Source organism: Mytilus galloprovincialis, chromosome 11, assembly GCF_965363235.1.
Source record: "Mytilus galloprovincialis chromosome 11, xbMytGall1.hap1.1, whole genome shotgun sequence".
NCBI classification, from domain to species: domain Eukaryota; kingdom Metazoa; phylum Mollusca; class Bivalvia; order Mytilida; family Mytilidae; genus Mytilus; species Mytilus galloprovincialis.
In genome coordinates this window covers 69,935,798-69,961,752 of record NC_134848.1, presented here as the reverse complement: position 1 = coordinate 69,961,752, position 25,955 = coordinate 69,935,798, and the positions used below count along the sequence as shown (strand labels likewise).

The window sequence follows — 25,955 nt, the reverse complement described above, 5'->3', positions numbered from 1 at the left end:
ATGGTCTTATAAAATATTTTGGAAAGTTAAGGTTACATAGTTGCCAAAGCAGGTAACCAGTAAATAACCTGGTAAAAATGTGATTGTTTACTTCCGGTGCAGGTTACTTTCTTATATGCAATGAAATGTAGTGTGAAATTTTCACTGTAGCACTGGAAAGGATTAAACTTTATTCATGCAAAGTATTTCTTTGGTTGAAATAAAGGTAAATTCTGTACATTTTTTTTAAAAGTACCAATTTAACAAAGACTAATAGGGAAAAATCAATGGTGGTATTACACCTCTATGGCAGATTTTTTAGAATCTTAATCTATGGCAAGTTTTGCAGTTTCCTTATCTATGGCAATTTTTTTGCAAATGGAAAACAATGCAGTACATTTTCGACCAATGACTTGTCTTACGAATGAGGACATATACGACAACGTTCGGGAACATGTCTATAAACATTTGTGAAATAAACATTCAATAATGGTCAACCAAAAAACGTCATAAATTAAAAAAAAAAAAAAAACATTTTTTTTTAACCTGTGCATGGTATCTTAATCCATTCATTAAACCAAATAATAAGCCCTTTAACAAACAAGAAGATCGATTTTTATATATAAAAAAAAAATAATAATAAAAAGGTAACAAATAAAAATAAAGTACAGTTTGAATTTTGAAATAATATTTATTTCAGCGATATCGTTAATTCATCTTTTTTATTTGATGTGGATTTAAATCAAATTTGTATCCGGTAATTTGATCTTTCACATAATAAACTTTGCCAGTCGTAGACCGTAGAATACTTCCAGAACTCCTTTTAAAAATATGCGATACTAAAAATAGCGGTGCTCTTATTCATATAAAAAAGAAGATGTGGTATGATTGCCAATGAGACAACTGTCCATAACGCGGGCATTTACCGGTACAGCACATCTTGTCCCTCTTCGGAAAAGTAGGTCATATTTTCCTTTAAATCACCGACAAATTTTTGTCAGGAAAATAATTTCATCTTGAATGGTGTTCAAATCTATGGGTTCCGCCATCGTTAGCGGCGGCGAAGATGTAATATGGCGTTATTCAATTTTGACGTTATATGTTACTCTCTCCCCCAGATCTGCCATAGATTTGGAGAAAACAAAAATCTGCCATAGATTTGAGTTGTTTGGCGTTTGTAACGTCACATTAACCATAGATTAGGAATCTGCCATAGATTTGGAACCCGCCATAGATTTGAGTCCAACATATATATATTTGAAGATCCATTGGTGCCCTTCGGTTGTTTTTTGCTTTTTGGTTGGGTTTTTGTCTCTTTTACATAGTTCCCATTTCTTTCTCAATTTTATCAAAACATTTGAAAAACAAAACATCTCAATACAATAAATAAAAATATTATACGATTATCTGAGAAAAGCAGTCCTACAGTAATCGCCTCTATCTGATCAAATTTCTGATCCATATATAAAAGCATTCCTACAGTAATCGCCTCTATCTGATTAAATTTCTGATCCATATATAAAAGCAGTCCTACAGTAATCGCCTCTATCTGATTAAATTTCTGATCCATATATTTACTCGTGTAATCGTGTAGCTTATATGGGTATAACAAAATCAGTGAAATGAAACAGTTTTATTAGATTATAATTGCCAAAATGGGGAATGGGGTATGTACTATTGTATGTCAACGTGGTAATCATGTTCGGATCTGTGTGTGCCACCAGTAAAGTCATACCATATCAAAAGCATGACTATGAGTGAATTTAAAAAATAAATATTAAAATATAAATTTATAATATGCATGCGTCCGAAGCGCATTTCTGAGTTTATCTTTATCAAAACAGAAAACCAGTGATGTAGTAGAACCAAAACCGTGACGAGCTACATGTATTTCTCCAGAAAAGCACTTGATATAATAGCAAAATCTATATAATGATAACTTTGCCTTGACCGAGTAATATTTAGGGTGATAATGATAGCATTCTTATGAGAGTGGTATTTCTACATTTTTGACCACATAGTAGCTATGTATCTAGCAAGAAGATGTTGACTTTGTTTAAGCACACATGTGGAGCAGGATCTGCTTACCATTCGGAGTACCTGAGATCCCCATCCCCCCAGTTTTTGGTGGAGTTCGTGTTGCTTAGTCTTTAGCTTTCACTGTTGTGTCTTATGTACATTTATTTGTCTGGTTTTGTTTTAAACTTTTTTAGCCATGGCGTTGTCAGTTTATCTATGAGGTTGACTGTCCCTCTTGTATCTTTCGCCCCTCTTTTTTAAGCAAACAATATGTAAACTTAAGGCTTCCGTGAAATATGTGAAGTCACGATTGTGATATGTTTTCTTAATAAATCTGTAGGTGTATTACTTAACTAACTCAACACGTCAATTTGAGTGAAAAAAAAGTCTGTCATATCAACTGCATTACGCAACCACACAGATATTCAGGAACAGAAGTTCCATAATTATTCTGAATAAGAACTACCCTGGAATTGACAGTAAAACTAGCATGGATGTGTCCATAGTACACGGATGCTCCACTCGTCCTTTCATTTTTATGTTCAGTGCACCGTGAAATTGGGGTCAAAACATCTAATTTGGCATTTAAATTAGAAAGATCATTTATACATCTATCATTGGGAACATGTGTACATAAGTTTCAAGTTGATCAGACTTCAATTTCATCAAAAACTACATGTACATGTACCTTGACCAAACAAATGAACCAGAAACGGGACAGACGGACGAACGAACGCACAATTAAAAAAACCATAATGCCTCTAGGTTGCACAAATTCAAGACTATCAACCCACTTATCTAATTAAAACAGTGATCTAGTCAATCATATTTTTTTTTCTCTATAACTGCATATATCGTAATTGATTCAAATTCAAATACCAACAAAATAAGCGTAGTTTATTTTGGAAATAAAAGTTTAATATTTTTTATTTTTCATTCAGTTCTAAATTTTGTGTCAGGTTGTCAGTTCTGATCCACAAGTGATTATTATCTTTTGAATTTCACTAAACCATGGGATAACTGGCTAAGCTTGCTATACCACGCTGATCATTAAACGATTGGATAACTGACCAGGCTCACTAAACCATTGGATAACTAGCCAGGTTTGCTATACCACACTGATTTTTCTTAATTCTTGACATCATAATATAACCATTCATTCCCCAGGAGGTGCCCCAACTGAAAAACAAAAATAGAAATATAACTTTAAAATGTCGCTATAACATTTGGTATCTGCTGTGTCTGTTTTTCATATATATATGGCATTTTATTCTTAATTGGTCTACTTCCATTGATTCAAAAATAATCGTGTTCGAAAAACAGTTCGAATGTGTTATAAAAATTGATGACAGAAGTTACAGTCCTCTTTATATTCTCTATAACTTCTTTTTTAAATTGTAAGGGTAACTGTTACTCACAAAACTGTAAAACATTGCAAAAATTGTTGATAAAAATATTAGATTCGATGTAAATTATTTTTATTTGAAACAGAATTGCAACAAGGCATGCATTGAGCATGTTGAGGGTTGTCTCATTGGCACTCATATCACATCTTCTTATATCTATTGGTGTAAAACTTATCTGTTTAAAAATTACTCAATTACTAACTTTCCTTAAACTTTTGGAAATAAAATGACAAAAGAAAAAGACAAGTGTGTTGTCAGACAAGGCATACCAATCTATCAAATAGACAACTTTCTGTCCGAAACATAGGCAAAGCAATATATATAACATCCAACAACCCTACCTGTTTTAGCTAACCAATATAACAGACTACAACCCTACCTGTTTTTAGCTAACCAATATAACAGACTATAATCCTACCTTTTTAATTAAGCTATCAAATATAACAGACTACAACCCTGCCTGGTTTAGCTAATCAGTATAAACGACTATATTAATCCTACCTGTTTTTAGCTTTCCAATATAACAAACTACAACCCTACCTGTTTTAGCTAACCATATAACAAACTATAACCCTATCTGTTTAAGCTAACCAATATAAGAGACTACAACCCTTCTATCTTTATATGTTTTAAGATGGGTGTAGATTTTTGTGATAATTTTAAACTTAATTGCATTTCAATATAGCAACACTGCATACGGAAAATGTATCTCACAAGTGTTACGGTGTTCATAGATTACGTTTTCCTATCATAATTTTCTTGATAGAGGTTTGCAGCTCAAACAAAAGCTTTTAAAGTGGAGTTCCCAGTGGTGAATTTGGTCTCATCCCTTCGAAATTTACGGACCCCATTACGAGTTGATTGACCGTTATGAAATATCTGTTTCAAAGATAACGTAGGATATGTGTCAATCATCATACCGATCCTCCTTTTCAACGAATTTGACCTATCAAATAAGTTGTCAGTGGTGGATCCAGGGAGTGGGGGGTGCTGGGGTTGGAACCCCCCTTTTTTGGACGATCAATACATTTGAATGGGGACATGTGGTTGGAAACCCCCCCCCCCCTCTTCCTTTTTTGTCCTTAGTTAGGAACCCCCTTTTTAAAATGGTTGGATCTGCCTCTGGATGTTTAACTATATTTGTACAATGTGAAGGGTGCCACATGTGGATCAGGATCTGACCGTTATCTAGAAGGAGATCTTAACAATTATATTGGTCGATGGTTTCTCAGGAAAATTTTCAAACACTTTTACGGGTGTCAAGTGTGAGGTTGGGTAGGTGTACTCTTCCTGAACACCCGATTTTAACACCGGTTTTTAGCATTGTTTGAAATGGTCTCTTTGAGTGTTTCAGACAGTTTATTGTATGTAGTGTTTTGTAGACATTCTTTTGTCTTTTCGAATTTTGTTCACATCGTCTAATAAAATTGTTGTCCCTTTAGTATCTTTTAATTATCCTTTATATAGCTATCTAAATAAAGAAGTTACCAAACGCAATCTTCAATTTGAAACATTTTTAAAGGTAACTTTCTGTAAGTTAACTTACTGCGAAACAAGAGTGTCATTTATAATGCAATCGACCAGATTGGAATGTAACATTAGTTTCATTAATTACGTTTCAAATGATGTATTCTTCGTAACAATCTTTGCATTTTCATTTCATTGTCTCTTTTATAGTAATTTTCCCCACGGCATTGTTCACAGGACGGTCTGGTTGTAACTTTTATGTTGAGTTTGTGAGTAAGAGCCCCGGTTTACACATCAATAACCTCTAGAAAAAATGTGTTTAATCCTTATAATTCTTCAGCCAAACATTTGTGATATTTAATAAACATTTGTTTTGTTGATGGCTACTATATATATTTACCATCAAAAGCACAATGGCAAGTCGTAACTAAGAAGTACGCCGCCATCTTGACTTTCTAAAAACCATAAATGTCCGATAAATACAACGGAATCTTAAATGAAATAGCACCTACCTCAAAAACTTCATTTTAATTTTAAAAATGTTATCCGAATTTGAAGCGTACACGTAACAAAATAATCTTTCCCTTGCAAATTTCCATTCGTATGACGTCGTGTTTTGCCATGACGTAAATTCGCCAAATCCTTCATGAAATTTCGCGGAATTTTATTAAATTTTATTTTTATACATTTTCGAAGCTTTAGTGCTTTCAATTTATTTCTTTTTTTGTTATATATGCACTAGAATAGTCACAACTGTCATGTAATTGTTTTTAAATCTCAATTTGCTGAAAATCCCGGGATCACTGCAAGCTTGTGTATTGCGCAAAATAGATTACAAAAGTAGTTTCGGAAACATGGTTTATCGAAGTGTAAACTTTGAAAAAAAATCTAATTGACCAATCCAATTCAAGTATTTATAGATATGCAAATCATATAAGAATTATAGCCCGATAAATTCATAAAAGCATTAGTGGTTATATGTTCAAAAAGATGGAAAAAAAGGTAACGGTCGTCATATATATTCATATTCATTTTTGCATATAATAATGGCCGTACTTCCGTTCACGGTATGTGTTAATTCTAGTTAAAATGATGAAGTTAAAGTAGTTTAGGTTCTACAAAGTCTACCATTATCCCTATGGTCCTAGAAATATTACTGTTCCATCATCACGCATGAGTGTACAAAACTGTATCATCTTATGATTTGATACTCTGAATGTATATACTTATATTTTAATAATTAACGATATATTGGAATATTGTAGGGTACGGAAAACCCTGGAGTGCCATACAAAAATTAAATTACATGTGCGCGCGAGGTGCTAACTTCTGTACGCAAGGTACTATATTGTGCGTACGAGTTATAAAGTTTTTTTTCATTCATATGGTGAGATACTAGTTAAAAACATTAGGTCATTGGATACATTTATTGTAGCAATACAAAAAATAATTTTACAGAACAACTAACAGATAATCAGTTGAAAGAAAGATAACTCTATTTCTGTTTAGATTGCAAAATAAACTAATCATAGAGATTGACATTGTGTATTTTCGCCAGACGCGCGTTTCGTCTTCAAAAGACGCTGAAATCGAAATAAGTTTAAAAAGCAAAATAAAGTACGAAGTTGAAGAGCATTGAGGACCAACAATTCTTAAACGTTTTGCTAAATACAGCTAAGGTTATCTATTTCCGTGGTTAAAAAGCCTTAGTATTTAAAAACAAATCAAAGTTTTACAAACAGTTAATTTATTTTTATGACTATACTACAGACATTGTACTCAAATATTGCCAACTGGAAACTGTTGTTTGTTTTCCTTGTACTGTACGAAAACAGTACGTGAAACATATTGTTCTCGTCTAAAGTGGTATTCAACATTTATTAAGTTCTAACAAATTTCTTCCGATATTACAGTACGGAGTGTGGTATGATAGCCAATATTAAAATTGTCCGCCAAAGTTTAAATGAGATGGATTTAAGCACTTATGGACTTCAATAATGAGAAAAATCTATACGGTATATAATTAACCTAATAGGCCTAGACATGAAAAATGACAAAACGTTTCAAAATAGAAACTTACGGACTTATTCACAACAAAACAATTTACGAAAAGCAAATATGACATATATATATACATGTACGAACCATCAATGATAGCAGAACTACAGGCTCTCGACTTCGGACATGCACATAAAGGTAGGGTCAACCTGCATCGGAATCTAGGACAGTGGTGTAAAATCGTAACATTAGAACACACTGTCAAAATCAGTTGCGATTTGATTAACTCAAAAACCGGTACGAGACATAAAAACAATAGACACAAAACATAAAAAATAAGTCTGCTCGAAGTTCCTGAATGCTAGTTTAAAGCCAATTACATAATTATATTACATACATCTAAATCTGGTCTCCCAGACTTAAGTATCCATCAGTTGTTTACTTGTTCGGTGATACCTAGATGAATTTAAGATATGGATATAAATATAAAAAATAAAATATGTAATAAAAAAACTGAAGAAAAAAAACGTATGGATTTTTTTATAATGTTTTCACGAAAAATATGTTATAATAAGTAAAAGAACAAAAATCAAAGGCGTCAGAACAGCCGCATTTATTTGATCACATATAAAATCTATATGAAATTTCTAAAAGCAACAAACTAACGAAATATTTGAGGTTATGGTACGTTTGATCTCATATTTCACGGATGGAATGTATCCAAAATATCCTCAGGTTGTATATTGTTTTATGTGAATAGATTAGTATCAATAATCCGATCATAATTTGTCATTTTATAGTGAATATTGACAACAAAGGGTACGTATTGTTAAATATCATAGTTAATTTATTTCTAATATTGATGTAAATGATTAGTAAATAAAGCAAGATTTTTAAAAACTTTTTGTACACAAAAACTATCAATTTCAAATAATGATAAATAAGTTTTGTTTAACAATAGTAAATTTTTAGATTTCTGGAGATTGGTAAAGCAAATAAATTGATATGTTTAGCGTATTTAAATATACTGTTATATTTTCATAATGTATTGAACTATTCGAGACGGTAAGGATTTTCTTTATACTGACATACATGTAGACTTCCTAGGTCGTATTAGACAGAAATGTTGTGAATTTTTAAAAGTTTTAATATTGTTAACTTTGTTCTTGAATAACCTTCCGACTGTTACGAATTGAACGTAAATGGTAAGAAGTGTCACGTGTTTCAATGTGGGTAGACACTGCCTTTGGGGGAATGGGAAACAATACACCTTATCGTTAATCCAATCCGGGGAAAACAATCATTTATACAACTTTCTGTTTGGGTCAGGCCGCCGAACAAAGAGGTCATCAGTAGTGAGCTGAGGGGGAGGGGACTTTAGAAAGCTATCATTAAGAAACCTTGATAGAGTATGATCCACTTTTTCGAAATTAGAATTAAAATAAAACATATTTTGTTGGCAGTATTTACGGTAGTTTAAACCGTGAGGTCTCATTAAAAAATATCATGCATGGTGAATTGTTTAAACAGGGTCCCAGATAATTTCAACTGGATGAAAATGTTGTGTAATTATAGAACGTATCCGGAATGGAATAAATAGCGATTAGGTGTATTCATGACTTTATTAATTTTACTCGACTTAATTTTTTTAAATCTAATATTTTTGTTACCACACTTAAAAGTAATACGTCTTATCAAATGTGTCTTTTACTGAAGAATAGTCTTTTGCTCTGACATTTTTTAGGTCTCTATCATGCTGAAATGTATGCACACATTGCTCTGACTGCTGGTGTCCTAGCGACCATCTTGATAATAACAGGAACATTCATAGTCTCGATAACCCAGACGCATATTTAAATATCTACTTTGAAAAATAAAGCGGCTGGATGATCGAGACTAGAACATTCACTCCTTTTTGGACAGTAATATCCGGTTCAGTCTGGTCACAATCTATTGACTCATCATGGAGAAATAATTCTATGACCTCATTAGGACTAGGACTTTGGTTCCAACAAATGTGCACCACTGATGGCTGTGAGACTTCATTTTATCCATCAGACATGTACAACGTCTACGGTGAGTTCTTTTATAGACGAAAATAGCTTGTTTAACAGCAAGAAATATGCAGGAAATGATACAATTACTAGTTTGTTGCATTGAAAATTTAGTCACCAGTATTACAGGTAATGTCAACACTTTAACACCATTCCTTGTCTATCAAAATACATGCAGGAAAATATAGTTGTCTCACATGTCCCTTTTATGTATTTCATGAGTAGACCTTGCTTTTTTCGTTTTGGGGTATTTCGACTTTCAAACATTGAATTATAACGTTCTTGTTGGTAAAGGTGGATAAAAAAATATTATAGCTCTTCGGACAATTGAAATGATAAGCCATACTAGAGTATTCTAAGGCGTAAAACAATCTGCAACAATTTTGATCTTTATATTCTATATTGATATTAGGGTTCTCAGCGTTCTTTAACACCTGTATTGGATTTTACTTTAAATCCATCTGTTCTGAGATTCTTGTCTGCTTAATGTCTAGCGGAAGATATTTCGTTTCTATTCAAGACAAAGTAATTTCGACGTGATACATAAAATATGCTTAAGTTAACACCGTAATATACTACAATACAAGACGGTATGATTAAATCCTAGATTTTGGTAATTGCTGTGTGATACCGTATAAAGATCACTTTATGATAAGTTCATGGGTAAATACAAACTGCATTTGTATGTTGTATATTTGCTGTCTTGTTGGAATTCACTCTACATCTCATTTTCATGCTTTAACCATATCCTGGATAATTTCAGTATTGTATCTATTTTAGTCATGGACATGACTGGGTTAACAGAGTTCCGAATGTATACTAGTTGCGGAATCCTTTTGAGTATTTCAGCATGTATCCTATGTTTTCTTCATATCAAGGAGAAGAGTCCCAAACTGACAGGATTTGCAGCTTTGTTGATGTTCCTTTTCTCAGGTTTGTCTTTATGGGGTTTTTTTTATAGATTTTTTTTATTAGATTCTCTCTGATTCTCAAAATCGAGATATCTCAAATATAATAAAGAAAAATGTTAGATAGAAAGGAGATGTTTAAAGAAAGTATATGCTAGTCATGGCATGTAATTATTTTTAAAGATTGTACAAACAAATCAGTCTATATATCGCGCAAATCAAACTATTTTGATATTGCGGAGTTTTAAACAGAGATGTGGGGGGACCTGTAGGGATGAGCGTACCTTTTCTCCACAAGTTCTAGTTGTCGCAAATCATAAAATTGGCAATCGTGACCTACATGTACAATGTATTAATTTTCATATTTATTTGTCTATACTTTTAAATGGTCCCGATAGTCGAAGTAAAGGTCCCAGAATATTTTTCGTACAATTTAAACACTCTTCGTAGGTTTGTTTATGTTTTATCTACCATGCATATTTTTATCAATTGTAACGATCTTTTTATCACAATAAACGTTGAATATTTTGAATATTAATAAATAATTATATATCTGCAGGCATAATGATATGGTTACCGGCTGGAAAGATGATACACAGATATGTTCTGTTCGATACCAATCTAGACGAGGTCGGTATACCGGACAACCCTCTTCAGTTTCCGTACTCTGCCATTATCTGTGGCGTTGGTGGCATTATGAACGGCTTTTGTATATTTCTTGTGGCAGGCAGTGTTCGAAAGATGTGGAACTACACGTCCGAATTTAGGCATAAGAGATTGGAGCTAAATACATTTGTTCAATTGTAGACAGTTTAATTGTTTAGCAGAATGCCAACAAGAATGAATTCATGACATAGAGAAAACTTCTCGAGTTTATATAAAAATAAAACCAACAATTGATTATTGAAATGTATTATATAAGATACCAAAAATTTAATATTATTTTGCTTTTTTATTCAAGTTTTATTCAAGTGGTCTCGTTTGGGGGGCTGGGGTGACTACACGACGTGTAAGAAGGATGTAAAACGTCATGAAATAAATATACTTCCCCAGACAGCAATCCAACAGTATAAAAATATCAATACTGAAGAAAAGTGTATGTGGGTCATTTTCAAAAAATGTCGAATTTTGAAATTGAAAAATTTGTTAAAAGTTACTTATTCAAACAACCCTCTACATAAGCAAATCAAAACAAACAGTACTTTAAGAACAACATATTAAAAGATGCAATCTTAATGATGTCATACAAGAATATCTTGAAACATTTTTTGATCGGTGGTACAATATTTTGTCTATCCTGTTACCATTTTCAAAAGAAATTTTGGGTTATTAAGAAAAGGTTCAGATAAAATGTTAAGCTTGTTTTACGTAACCAATTAGATGGTTTTCAAGAGAATGAACTTTTATATATATTCATTCTGTAAAATAATAGATTATTTGCCAATTTTCTAGGTTGTACAGCAAAATGGCTCTAAAAATTGGTTTTCAAAGGTTGTAAAAATTACCACCAGTAATGCAAGTCTAAGATAGCAATTTATATTGTTCGGCCTTTTTCACCCTTTCAAATAAACCCAACATCAAGTAAATCACTTATAAGTTAATTTACTTTTCTCTTTATTTCGTTGGTAACAGGAACGTACGTTTCTGATATATCACTATATAAAAGTCTATCCTGTTACCTTTTTGTCTATCCTGTTACCGATATTAGTATTGCACCTGCAAATGCTTAATTTGGGAAGATTAAGACGTTATAACCTTAAAATGAGTTCAAACAATGAAATATTTCATTCGTTTTCCACCTACATGTTAAGATAAAAAAATTAACGACGTTTTTGTCTATAATTGTCTATCCTGTTACTGTAACCATAGCAACCATAGTAACAGGATAGACATAACAGGATAGACAAATTTCTTCGTTTTTGATTGCTGTTGTGAAATAACTACTCCCTTTGGTGAAGTGATTATGGTTTTCTATTGTGAATTTGGTTTCCAACACGTTATAGCACTTTTTACAACCATTTTGTTAGTGTAATTAATCAAAATAGTTGGTAACAGCATAGACATGAAAAAAAGTACGCTCTATTTTTTTCACTAAATGTCTTGAAATTTCTTTTCTCTACACTGTCGTTCAAGAAACGAGGCGTTTTAAATGTAAAGATTACTTTGCATTTTTGAAATCAACACTGACTGATTCAATATTCATAGGGAGAATAATTTAACGACTGATTGAAGTAGCGGTAACAGGATAGACATGAACCTCCTGTACGCTGATTGAATTTAGTTTGTAGATAATCTGTTACATACAATGATAAAGAAGCTACGATTTTTCGTTAGAATTATAATTAACGTTCTTAGAAAGTCCCTTTTGCAGATATCAAGGCGATCAGAAAATCGGAAAAAAATCGTTTGAAATGTGTTTTTCTGACAATGTACGCACACAAATACCCCCAAAATCGGCATTAAATGCAGTTTAATCTTATCAAAATAGATGTAAGGTGTGTTAATTATTAATGTTCTGAATCACAAATCCGACAAGCTTTCATTTAAACCATTACAACTGAAATTTCCATTAGAAATACAAATTTTAGCATGGGTGTACTGAAAATTCGACATTTTTTGAAAATGACCCATATATGCTACTTATTTTTAGCGGTCAAAACAGTCTTGCGCCAAAAAATTCATATGACCGTCGCATAAAATGTCTTTAATCGTATTTCGTTATATTTATGATAGTGTATACATGTAATAAACTATAACTTTAGATCTTTATCTTAATAAACAACACTGAACTAGTACCATTTTTGCTTAGGACCCAGCTGAAGCCCGCCTCCGGGTGCGGTATTTTTTTGCTGTATTGAAGACCCATTGTTTGCTTTCAGCTATTTTCCTCTCTTTGGTCGGGTTTTGTCTCTTTGACACATTCCCCATTTCCATTCTCAATTTTAAATACAACTACATGTACATGTATCGGGGTAAAATTCAAGCGGCTGATTTCCTGCTTCTATTCTTAACTTTATATTTTACCTCTGAGATTTTCATAAATTAGCAGATATTCTTTTACTAGATTTAAACGGTTATTGGCGGGTTAAAGTAAGAAAGATCATAAAACGTGTAATACAATTGGACTCGTTATTCATTCATATTCAACTGATTACCAATGACTTCATCCTATATGAGTCTCTGTTTCAGTATAAAACTTTATTAAAGAACTAATATAGTTATACCTAAACAGATAAAGTTGAGAATTGAAATGGGGAATGTGTCAAAGAGACAACAATAGATACATGTATGATGAGTCGACACTTGCAATCTATTTGTTTACTGAGTAAGACCCTTTTGACAGGCAAAACAATGCTTCCAATCTTAGTTAATTTTTTATGCCCCACCTACGATAGTAGAGGGGCATTATGTTTTCTGGTCTGTGCGTCCGTCCGTCTGTTCGTTCGTCCGTACGTTCGTCCGTCCGTCCGTTCGTCCCGCTTCAGGTTAAAGTTTTTGGTCAAGGTAGTTTTTGATGAAGCTGAAGACCAAACTTGAAACATAGTACACTTGTTGCTTATGATATGATCTTTTTAATTTTAAAGCCAAATAAGACTTTTGACCCCAATTTCATGGTACACTGAACATAGAAAATGAAAGTTGGAGTTTCAGGTTAAAGGTTTTGGTCAAGGTAATTTGATAAGCTGAAGTCCAAACTTTAAACATAGTACACTTGTTGCTTATGATATGCTCTTTCTAATTTTAAAGCCAAATAAGACTTTTGACCCCAATTTCATGGTACACTAAATATAGAAAATGAAAGTTGGAGTTTCAGGTTAAAGGTTTTGGTCAAGGTAGTTTTTGATGAAGTTGAAGTCCAATCAACTTGAAACTTAGTACACATGTTCCCTATGGTATATTTTTTTTAATTTTAACGCCACATTAGATTTTTTACCCAATTTCACGGTCCATTGAACATGGAAAATGATAGTGCGAGTGGGGCATCCGTGTACTTTGGACACATTCTTGTTTGTCATACATTAAATTTGAATAAATCATAACAGTAACACAAATTATATACAACTATATCTGTTATCAATCAAATGAGATAAACTCCTATCACCATGATTTTATATTTATACTTTTTAAGGCTTAGTCAAGAAAAAAATATTTAAAAAAATACAAACACATATAAAATCTGGAAGAGGAATGGAAAACGATAGTAGCTGTGAACATTTAGAAAATGAAATTAATAAAGGTAAAGTTTAACATTTCTTTTCATTGACTCGCGGTGGATTTTTCAGATCAGGAAGTAAAAGTTTTAAGATAACATACATATACATGTTGTCTTTACCTCCACTTTATCTGACAAAAACAATCAATAACTGAGAGTCTGGATGATGGTCCTTTATTTCTGTAATTTGTTGATGTCAGATAGATGCGTTTATCTGCAATTCATGTTGAATATGTTCAATACTGTAATTGTACTTATTTTCGCGGTGTATTTATTTTCACGAATTTCGTGGTTGGTTTATTTTCGCGAAAATAAATACACGCGAATCTAAATCAAACCTTTCAACTGAAAGGCAATGATTATAAAATCGCGAAAATAAATTCCCGCGAACGTGTTTGAAATACACAATTCCCGAAAATAAGTACCCGCGGAAAAAAGTACAAGTACAGTATTAAGACCACATTAAATAGACATAGGAAGATGTGGCATGTATGCCAATGAGACGACTCTCCGTCCAAAGATTATAAAAGTAAACCATTATAGGTCAAGGTACAGTCTTCAACATGAAAACAAGCTTTATGAGGTCCCTAATTAAAGCACTTTTCGTCAAATACGCAAAAAAGAAAAGTCTCATCGTTGCAATAAATAATGAATGTTCCAGTATTTTCGTATTATTTCTGTCATTTGTGCAATAGTATATCAACACTACGAAGAACCCATGCCGTATATGTGTATGGCTATAAATGGTCCCGACATAAAAATAATGAAAACATTCAATTGAGAATATTAACGGCCTAATTTATAACAAAACAAATTTCGGAAAACAAATTTTTCAGTAATGAACCAATGACAATCACTGAAGAATATGCTCCCAACTTGGGACAGGTACATACATGTATATAATCTGGCGGGGTTTGAAGAAGGTTAGAAGTACCCTCTAATCAGAAAGCTGGGAATGTGCTGTTACAGTACAACATAAGAACACATAGTTAAAATCTGTTGTGAAGAGCTTAACTCATCAAATTGATACAAAGCTACTAGTATTAAAATCTTACAAAACAACCATAGTTTGTACGCATAACGAAATTGTGAAATTGTTACTTCAAGCAGTACATATCATATACATGTATCCTATATTGTCAATACAAATGATAATAGTAATGATATGAAAACTGTTAGCTATAAATTGTTGTCCATCTTAAAAGATAAACTCCTGTTAAACTATTATAAAATACTAGTAATTTTCATTTGGTTTGGGCGGAAATTGTGTCAAAAATTTAAGGGGGCCAAATGGAAATCAGCACTAATATAGTAAAGATCAAGAAAAATGATAAGTTTAACACGTTCCTGTCACTGACTAAACGGTGAATATTTGTATTTATCATATACTTAGACTAAATAGCATATGATTTCTACTGTATGCTAATAGCATTAAATTAACGTTAATTCCATATTTTTCATATATATGTATATATGTTTTTCACTGAAAACGTAGCATTGAGGTGTATTTTCCGGAATTTGCCGAGTATCACCGGAATGCCATGTGATAACGTCACGGAAAGGCATTTGATAACAATCGAAGCATGTGATAAACTTTTCATATCAGCCCGCTAAAACACCAATTCGAAAAATAGGGAAAATACTTTAATTTAATGCTATTATCATACGGTAAAAATCATATGTTATTTAGTCTAAGTATATGATAATAAACGTTATCGCTTGGCAGTCCGGTGCCGGACACTTGGCAAATTCCGGAAAATACACCTCAAAGCTTCGTGTCTTGTGAAAAACACTACAAATTAGTGTACAAAACAATGATTTGGATACTGGAAAGCAAATTGTGTAAAATTATATAAAAAAAAAAAAAAAAAAAAAAAATAACAAATTTTTAAATAAATGCATTTTTTAAAGTTTTAAACATAATTTAGAAAGTTACTTTTAAAAAAAAGTTGATTTTTCCAAACAGTGTTCATTATGTAAATTGTTGATTATCTTTTTTTTGTCGATTCGTTAAAATATTCTCCAATGTTGAAGCATATGATAAAAAGATCATAACATGTAATTTTTCATATCGCATGTATAATCAGCCCTCGGTCAATATCAGCCCTCGAGCCATTCGGCTCTTGGGCTGATAATGAACCTAGGGCTGATAATTCATGCGATATGAAACAAGCCATGTAATAATCTGATAATATGTAAGTTCCGTTTTTTCCATATATGGATCAACAATATTACAGAAGCACCTACACATTAATTTTATGTTTCTCGGATAACACAAAGTATCAAAATTTGCTTTCTCTTTAAAGATACGGCTAACGAGGATGGTATTGAAAAACATATATATTTTAATTTTGAGATACATGTAGATGTCATATTGTAGAAAGATTTCCATGAACCATCATGACTTAGTTGAATATCTTGAATAAGCGCAACAGTAGTATACCGCTGTTCGAAAGTCATAAATCGATTGAGAGATAAAAACAAATCTAGGTTACAAACTAAAACCGAAGGAAACAAATCAACTATAAGAGGAAAACAATAGAAACAAAAGAAACACCGGAGTGCATCAAAAAATTAACGACAATGCAACACACACAGAAACGAACTATAAGATAACAACTGTCATTTTCCTGAATAGATACAGGACATTAAAGATAATACAATACTAATTTTACAGCTTCCCTACGTATTATATATACCTGGCTTTCATATATGTTGATTGTTCCTGAATAAGATGTATCCAGAAAAGCGCGTCAAAAATACAATTAAATTGAGAAAGGAAATTGGGAATGTGTCAAAGCGACAACAACCCGACCATAGAGCAGACAACAGCCGAAGGCCACCAATGGGTCTTCAATGTAGCGAGAAACTTCTGCACCCGTAGGCTTCCTTCAGCTGGCCACTTAAAAAATATGTGTACTAGTACAGTGATTATAGACGTCATACTAAACTCCGAATTATACACAAGAAACTGAAATCGAAAATTATACAAGACTTACAAAGGCCAGAGGCTCCTGACTTGGTACAGGCGAAAAATCGCGGCGGGGTTAAACATGTTTGTGAGATTTCAACCCTCCCCCTATACCTCTAACCAATAGAGAAAAGTAAACGTATACCAATACACACATTAAAATTCGGTTCAAGAGAAGTCCGAGTCTGGTGTCAGAAGATGTAACAAAAGAAAATAAATAAAATTAAAATGTCAATTGTTCTTGAACAATTGAGAGGTCTTTCCTTTTCGAAATGTAAAGTACATGTTCCAATAGGCGTAGAATGCATTGAAAAGCTCTCAAACACGCACAAAACCGTTAAAAAATGACAAAAACAACAAATTCGATAATTTGGACATGACCTTGACTTTTGACCTTGTAACCTTTGTGAAGGTCATTGGTCCACAATGTCATTGTAAAAGACCCCATGGGTCTAGGACTTTTCGTTCAAGAGTTAAAGCTAATTTTACCTTTTCAGAAACCGTTAACGGCGGTTATGCCCCTTAAGAATATGTCAAATCCTTTCGGTCAAAATGTAAAAAAGTTGTGCCTCAGTCACCTTAACATTTTTCACTGTTTACTATTTCTGTAAGATTAACCGCTTTTGAGATATCGACTAAAAAGTTGAAAGGTCAAAGGTCAAGGTCAACATTAAAAACATTTAAAACACACTAAAAATACTTAAAATAAGATCAAAAACACATAATTCGCTATCTGGGACATGACCTTGACCTTTGACCTTGTGACCTTTGTCAAGGTCATTAGTCCACAATGTCATTGCTGAAGACCCCATGGGTCTAGGACCTTTGGTTATATAGTAAAAGCTGATTTTGTCTTTTCAGAAACCTAAATCAGGGGTTATGCCCCTTACAGAAAGGTCAAATCTCTTCGGTCAAAATGTAACAAAGTTGCGCCTTAATGACCCAAACATTTTCCACTATTCAAAACTTCTGTAAGTATAATGGTTTCTGAGATTATCCCATAACAAGGTGTTAGGTCAAAGGTCAAGGTCAACATACACATTTGACCTTGAGGTATTTTTCAAAGTCACATGAATTGATGATGAATGGTGAAGATCCTAGGTGTCTACCCCATACGGTTTCTGAGTTTTGGTGGCCAACCGACACCGGTTAATTTTCATAGGGGCATAACCCTACCAATGAGTCGTTGAATCTTTTCGATCCAAATGTAACGAAGAACCGGGGTCTGGTCCTGAACAAATTTCACCCTTTGTTTTTTTTCTACCTATTCTGGTTACGGTGTTGGAACGATAACAAGGTTTTTGGGTTTCGGAGGGATTACTCCGAACCGACAAAATATTTCGACTCACAGGGTGAGTTCCGGATAGGTATTCATGACACCGATACAAAGTGTGAACATGAAAGCGACACTTCTTACGGTTAACGCGGATAAATTTGTCAAAGTTTGGCGGAAGAATAATAATAATAATTAAACTGTCAATTGTTCTTGAACAATTGAGAGGTCTTTCCTTTTTTAATGTAAAATACATGTTCCAACAGACTTAGAATGTATTGAAAAGGTCAAGGTCAACCTTAAAAAGCTCGAAAACACACTAAAAATCCTTTAAATAAGGTTAAAAACACTAAATTCGCTATCTGGGACATGACCTTGACCTTTGACCTTTTGACCTTTGTCAAGGTCATTGGTCCCCAATGCCATTACTGAAGACCTTAAGGGTCTAGGACCTTTGGTTATATAGTAAAAGCTGATTTTGTCTTTTCAAAAACCTAAAACAGGGGTTATGCCCCTTATAGAAAGGTCAAATCTCTTTGGTCAAAATGTAACAAAGTTGCGCCATAATGACCCAAACATTTTCCACCATTTAAAACTTCTGTAAGTATAATGGTTTCTGAGATTATCCCATAACAAGGTGTTAGGTCAAAGGTCAAGGTCAACATACAAATTTGACCTTGAGGTATTTTTTAAAGATACATGAAATGAAGATGATTGGTGAAGATCCTATGTGTCTACGACTTACGGTTTCTGAGTTTCGGTGGCCAACCGACACCGGTTAATTTTCATAGGGGCATAACCCTACCAATGAGTCGTTGAATCTTTTCGATCCAAATGTAACGAAGAACCGGGGTCTGGTCCTGAACAAATTTCACCCTTCATTTTTTTTCTACCTATTACGGTTACGGTGTTGGAACGATAACAAGGTTTTTGGGTTTCGGAGGGATTACTCCGAACCGACAAAATATTTCGACTCACAGGGTGAGTTCCGGATAGGTATTCATGACACCGATACAAAGTGTGAACATGAAAGCGACACGTCTTACGGTTACGGAGGGAAATTTTGTCAAAGTTTGGCGGAACAAGAAGAATAATAATAATAATAATTAAAATGTCAATTGTTCTTGAACAATTGAGAGGTCTTTCCTTTTATAACGTAAAATACATGTTCCAATAGACGTGAAATGCATTGAAAAGCTTTAAAACACACCGAAAATCCTTTAAATTACGTCAAAAACACATAATTCGCTATATAGGACATGACCTTGACCTTTGACCTTTTGACCTTTGTCAAGGTCATTAGTCCCCAATGTCATTGCTGAAGACCCCATGGGTCTAGGACCTTTGGTTATATAGTAAAAGCTGATTTTGTCTTTTCAGAAACCTAAATCAGGGGTTATGCCCCTTACAGAAAGGTCAAACCTCTTTGGTCAAAATGTAACATAACCCTACCAATGAGTCGTTGAATCTTTTCGATCCAAATGTAACGAAGAACCGGGGTCTGGTCCTGAACAAATTTCACCCTTTGTTTTTTTTCTACCTATTACGGTTACGGTGTTGGAACGATAACAAGGTTTTTGGGTTTCGGAGGGATTACTCCGAACCGACAAAATATTTCGACTAACAGGGTGAGTTCTGGATAGGTATTCATGACACCGATACAAAGTGTGAACATGAAAGCGACACGTCTTACGGTTAAGGCTGCTAACTTCGTCAAAGTTTGGCGGAAGAATAATAATAATAATAATAATTAAACTGTCAATTGTTCTTGAACAATTGAGAGGTCTTTCCTTTTATAATGTAAAATACATGTTCTAATAGACGTAGAATGTATTGAAAAGGTCAAGGTCAACCGTACAAAGCTTGAAAACACACTAAAAATCCATTATATGAGGTTAAAAACACTAAATTCGCTATCTGGGACATGACCTTGACCTTTGACCTTTTGACCTATTTCAAGGTCATTAGTCCCCAATGTCATTGCTGAAGACCCCATGGGTCTAGGACCTTTGGTTATATAGTAAAAGCTGATTTTGTCTTTTCAGAAACCTAAAACAGGGGTTATGCCCCTTAAAAAAAGGTCAAATCTCTTTGGTCAAAATGTAACAAAGTTGCGCCGTAATGACCCAAACATTTTCCACTATTTAAAACTTCTGTAAGTATAATGGTTTCTGAGATTATCCCATAACAAGGTGTTAGGTCAAAGGTCAAGGTCAACATACAAATTTGACCTTGAGGTATTTTTCAAAGATACATAAATTGATGATGATTGGTGAAGATCCTAGGTGTCTACGACTTACGGTTTCTGAGTTTTGGTGGTCAACCGACACCGGTTAATTTTCATAGGGGCATAACCCTACCAATGAGTCGTTGAATCTTTTCGATCCAAATGTAACGAAGAACCAGGGTCTGGTCCTGAACAAATTTCACCCTTTGTTTTTTTTCTACCTATTACGGTTACGGTGTTGGAACGATAACAAGGTTTTTGGGTTTCGGAGGGATTACTCCGAACCGACAAAATATTTCGACTCACAGGGTGAGTTCCGGGTAGGTATTCATGACACCGATACAAAGTGTGAACATGAAAGCGACACGTCTTACGGTTACGGAGGCTAACTTCGTCAAAGTTTGGCGGAACAAAAAGAATAATAATAATAATAATAATAATCAGAAGAAATACAGTAAGGTCTTTCCCTTTAGTAAAAGGAAAGACCTTAATAATAATAAACAGAAGAAATACAGTAAGGTCTTTCTCTTTAGAAAAAGGAAAGACCTTAATAAACAGAAGAAATACAGTAAGGTCTTTCCCTTTAGAAAAAGGAAAGACCTTAATGACAACAATACATAAATAACTTCAGACCACTAGCAGTTAACTGACATGCCAGCTCCAGACCTTAATTAAACTGATTGAAAGATTATGTCTTCATCATATCAGGCACAATCCTTCCCGTTAGGGGTTAAGTATCATACTTTCATAAAATATATGAGAAGAACATAACCCGTGCCAAGCCAACAACTGTTTTTTTAAATAAATGTTTACTTTTATAAATTGTTATTTGGATGGAGAGTTGTCTCATTGGCACTCACACCACATCTTCCTATTTCTTATTAGTTCCTATGCAAAGACCCTATAAGTGAATCCATATTAAAACCAAAATATGCAATATTTAATGACCTGACAACAGTATCGTAACTATATTCCTTCTTAATAAGTCTGTTTAAAGGTTTAGTAAGCTTTTGAGGTGAATACTGACATTTTTGTGCTCTGTAAAGAATATTACCATACAAGATTGGATGTGAAATAACTGAACGTATAAGATGTCTGCATGTTGAGTTATTTTACGAATTATTTCCTTATACCGATGATAAAATTTACTAAATGTTTTGACTAGTTTGTGATATCAAAAACCCTGGTGTAATAATTTTTCAGTAATACATAAATTTCTCTCGGTAAAATCTAACAAGTTGTTACATACACGAGCGAATCTTACAAGTTGAGATATACAAACACCATACGATGGTGACAAGGGATCGTCACCATGATCTAAAAATGGATAATTAACGATAGAAAATGAAATCTACTAATGTATTCATTATTCCATAACAAATACAGAACCACTACTAGCGAAATACGATTATTTCTATTCCATTCAATGACGGCTGTTTGGTATAATTTATAGGAAATTAGTAAGTAAGTAAGTTATCAAATATTAGTCCAAGTACTGCCTTAAACACGGAGCTATGACTCACACATAACAGCAAAAACGAGAAACGAAAAACACTTCTGATTCAGCAAGTTTATAGTTTACAAAAATTTAAATCAATTGACACTTGTCAAAATTATTGTCACTTTGCAGGCCGTGTGGATTGGAATAAGTTTGGAAAAACACTGCAAAAATCCTTAACTCTTGGACAAACATTGAAAGGAAATGATCTCCAGAGTCTTATGCGATCACACACATCTATAACATGTGGGATAGCAATAGAGAATTGGACCAACAGTGAGTTATCGTCCCCTCAGTATGCATCATGTACAGGCATGTTGTCAATACCACCTAGGTCTATAGGTTCAGGAACAGTGCAAGCAGTGGTAAGATAACTTAAAATCAAAGCAAAAAATGCTGAAAAAAGCAACCGAAAATACAATGAACGAGTCGAAACCCTTTACTTTCAAATATGTGTTACTACAGAATCTTAATCTTTGATTCAACAAATGAAACCTGCTTCCTTAAGCTTGATTTTTGTATTTACTCCAATTTCTCTGTCCTACCAGGATTTGGATCCCAGATTGACAGTAGAGTCAATTAGGGTACAGTGATGTGTCACATTCAATGCCTGTACATTAACCCGTGAACAGTTCAACCTAAGCTTTGTTGTTACTGATTAAAAATAGAGGTAAATTTGATATCGACCATATAATAAGTTAACTTTACCGTTCAGGAGTTGTGATTCTTGAAAAATTGAAAAAGTCGTATCCGTGCTTTAACTCATGGAACATTCAACCAAAGCTGTTCAATTTTTGATATGCTGTTACTGATGACAAAATGGAGGTCAAGTACAATATTGATGACCGTTCGGGAGTTAAGCCTTGGTCACAACGAACCCACAACACATCTATGCAGCGCCACGACATGAAATTTTGTCAAATCGTGGGTCATTTGTGATCGTCGTACGACAGTCGCACGATATTTTGGGCATCGTGGTGCTCTCGTGTAATTGGACATGCAATTCCTCTACGATTTTTTGTCTTGTGGTTGTCGTGAGAGTGTCATGCAAATAAACACATTTTCTTGGGTACCAACATAAACCATTTTAATAAAGACAAACGATACGACTGTTGCACGAGTTTCGTACGACAACCCTACGACTGTCGCAAGACAATTATGATTCAGTCGCACGATTGTCTTACGAATACCAAATTTCGTACGATGCTCACACAACATTGATTGTCTGTCGTACGACAGTGGTACGTTCGTCGTGCAACATTTTTTGTTTTGTTTAGAAGAATACAATTCGGCGGGAATGAATGTTTTGGAAACGTCTGCCGTTTAAAGAGAATGGCTATGCCACCAGAACGATAACGCTTGGTCCTGCTAAATACATGTACATGTAGGTGCCTTACGGACTCTAACAAGAGCAAAATGTGGTCCTGTTAGCGTTGGTTCGACCCCGTGGACAGTTTAGGAACCGGCGAAACGCCCGGCGTTAGTGGTTTAGGCCATTTATTGAACGGTTTGATTTCGTTAGATTCATGCGGATGGAGCCTGGCATGATTCAAGACAGTGGTAAGACAGTTGTACGTCGACAATGACACGACAGTAACACTAGCATCCCATGAAATGAAAACCTGACAAATAGCCCCAAACAACTCACGATTGTCTTTCGACTGTCGCACGACCGACTTGCGACAAACCCACGACAGTTCAATTACAATTCTTTTTTCTCTGTCGTGTACCAATCGTGGACATGCGGTGGCTGATGTGACCACTCGAAATATTTTATAGATCTCTCACGACAAAAAAAAATCGTACGATCTGTTGTGATCGGGGCTTTATGGTTCTTGTGATATTGAAAATGCCAGGAAACAAATAAATGTTTAAAATTCGGGTGCTTCCACTTTGACAACTTCTTGGCATCCGCTATATTACTCCTCTTTTTTTTAACTCCACTACGCTTTGTACATTGTTATCATGTGCCAAGCATATTATTAAACTTCTGGGATAGAATGCTTTTATATCTTCAATATTTGTTAATCTTTTCAAACATGCTAAGTTGTTTTATTTTAGGTCAGTCACAAGAGTTCTTTTGGTATAAGAGGATGCAGCGGGTTGATATCCTGGAAATTAGAAAACAGACGTGTTGTTATGGCTTGGACAATACCTTACTTTACTTCAAATGCCCTTACCGTTGGAATAACAAACAATTCCTGCGCGATACACGATGACAAATGGTTCAGAAAAATGATGGAAGACAAAAGTGACAATGAAATAACTTTTACAAAGGAAGTTTACCAGAATGGCAAATCATGCAAAGAGTGTAAGGTTGAATCTTCTGATGGAAAGTATGAAGTTCTTGCCACAATGGGGACGAGTGGTAGATCCGAGATAAACGTTATTGTGCGTGGAACTACTTTTGATAACTGTCATAAATCTATACGACTTGTGCGTCTTTAATACTACCAATGAAACAGGTAAAAAAATGACTCTGGACCATTTAAGATAAATGGCCTACAAGTTTGTAGAACAAAGAAATTAAAGGTCATTCCCATGTTCTACCACATCCTCCTATATATAAACTATCAAATACTGTAACTCTTAGAAAGCGGTTGTGTTTACACATGTTAACAAAACAGCCAACAATGGTGCCGAAAGAAAACATAAACATTTGCGTAATTTCATATATTAACGTACAACTGCTGCTAAAGACAGCATCGTAGATGAAAAAGCTTCGATTAATTGATAGCTGCTGTTGAACTTCACAAGGTTTCCACTTTAAGAAGAAGAATTTGTATAAATGACTTGTCACATGTTTTCCTATCCATGTTTGGTATTGATGTACGTATTTTTTTAAAAAAATTTTTAAATAATTTTTTTTTTAAATAAAACATTTTTTACACACTAAGGTTTTTACTTCGGATTGGCTTCCTAGATTTTACAAGTACGTTTATCCTTACCTAAAGAACACAAGTACTCTTTGCATCGACACAAAATAAACACAAAATACAATCACTGTTAAACTAAGATCTAGAATGACAACGGGGAATGCGCCAAAAGAGGCAGTAACTCAACCAAAAATAAAAACATCCCAAGGCCACCAATGGATCTTCAACACAGCAAGGAAATCCTACACTTGGAGGTGGTATCCATAGGGTAACTAACCCAAAATATTACTAGTTCAGCAAAAAGGAACTAAACTTCGAAACATTTAAAAGAATCAAAATTTAAAAACAACCATGCATGATCAACAACAAAGACCAGAGGCTCGTGCCTTATGATAGCTTTTTACCCTATATTATTTCTAAGCAAGATTTTGTTAAATGGTCAAGATAGTGCATTACGCAACCACACATATATTCAGGAACAGAAGTTCCATTATTATTCTGAACAAGAACTACACTTGAATTGACAGTAGAACTAGCATGACTATGTCCATAGTACACGGATGCTCCACTCATCTTTTCATTTTTTATGTTCAGTGAACCGTGAAATTTGGGTCAAAACTCTAATTTGGCATTGAAATTAGAAAGATCATATATATATATATATATATTTATTGTGTCTTTTTGTGTCGGGGTGTATATGTACCGGGCCACGTCCACTTGTATTTTCAACTGATTTTTATAGTTCGTTCTTATGTTGTACTGTTATACCACTGTCCCAGGTTAGGGGGAGGGTTGGGATCCCGCTAACATGTTTAACCCCGCCACATTATTTATGTATGTGCCTGTCCCAAGTCAGGAGCCTGTAATTCAGTGGTTGTCGTTTGTTTATGTGTTACATATTTGTTTTTCGTTCATTTTTTTTTTTGTTTTTTTTTTTACATAAATTAGGCCGTTAGTTTTCTCGTTTGAATTGTTTTACCTTGCCTGATCGGGGCCTTTTATAATGGGCTTTGCTCATTGTTAAAGGCCGTACGGTGACCTATAGTTATTAATTTCTGTGTCATGT

At 33.9% G+C, this 25,955-nt stretch overlaps 1 protein-coding gene and 1 long non-coding RNA gene across 2 annotated transcripts; both read left to right on the top strand.

Annotated features, from left to right (window-relative positions):
• Positions 1 to 8,590: 8,590 nt before the first annotated feature.
• On the top strand, positions 8,591 to 10,773 carry LOC143052715 (uncharacterized). The gene is made up of 3 exons (XR_012971214.1): positions 8,591 to 8,945; positions 9,704 to 9,856; positions 10,391 to 10,773. It is a non-coding gene; the product is annotated as an uncharacterized LOC143052715 (long non-coding RNA).
• Positions 10,774 to 13,940: 3,167 nt separating this feature from the next.
• On the top strand, positions 13,941 to 24,851 carry LOC143051339 (conoporin-Cn1-like). Its single transcript, XM_076224279.1, has 3 exons — positions 13,941 to 14,068; positions 22,146 to 22,378; positions 24,075 to 24,851. Exons 1-3 carry the CDS (start codon positions 14,020 to 14,022, stop codon positions 24,459 to 24,461), a joined length of 669 nt encoding a protein of 222 aa, XP_076080394.1. The 5' UTR covers positions 13,941 to 14,019; the 3' UTR covers positions 24,462 to 24,851.
• Positions 24,852 to 25,955: the final 1,104 nt, after the last annotated feature.

Excerpts from the sequence above, each read along its gene's own strand:
- LOC143051339 (XM_076224279.1), top strand. The coding sequence starts at position 14,020 with ATGGAAAACGATAGTAGCTGTGAACATTTAGAAAATGAAATTAATAAA. Across the intron at positions 14,069-22,145 it reads AGAAAATGAAATTAATAAAG|GCCGTGTGGATTGGAATAAG; the intron begins GTAAAGTTTAAC and ends GTCACTTTGCAG. Across the intron at positions 22,379-24,074 it reads CAGGAACAGTGCAAGCAGTG|GTCAGTCACAAGAGTTCTTT; the intron begins GTAAGATAACTT and ends GTTTTATTTTAG.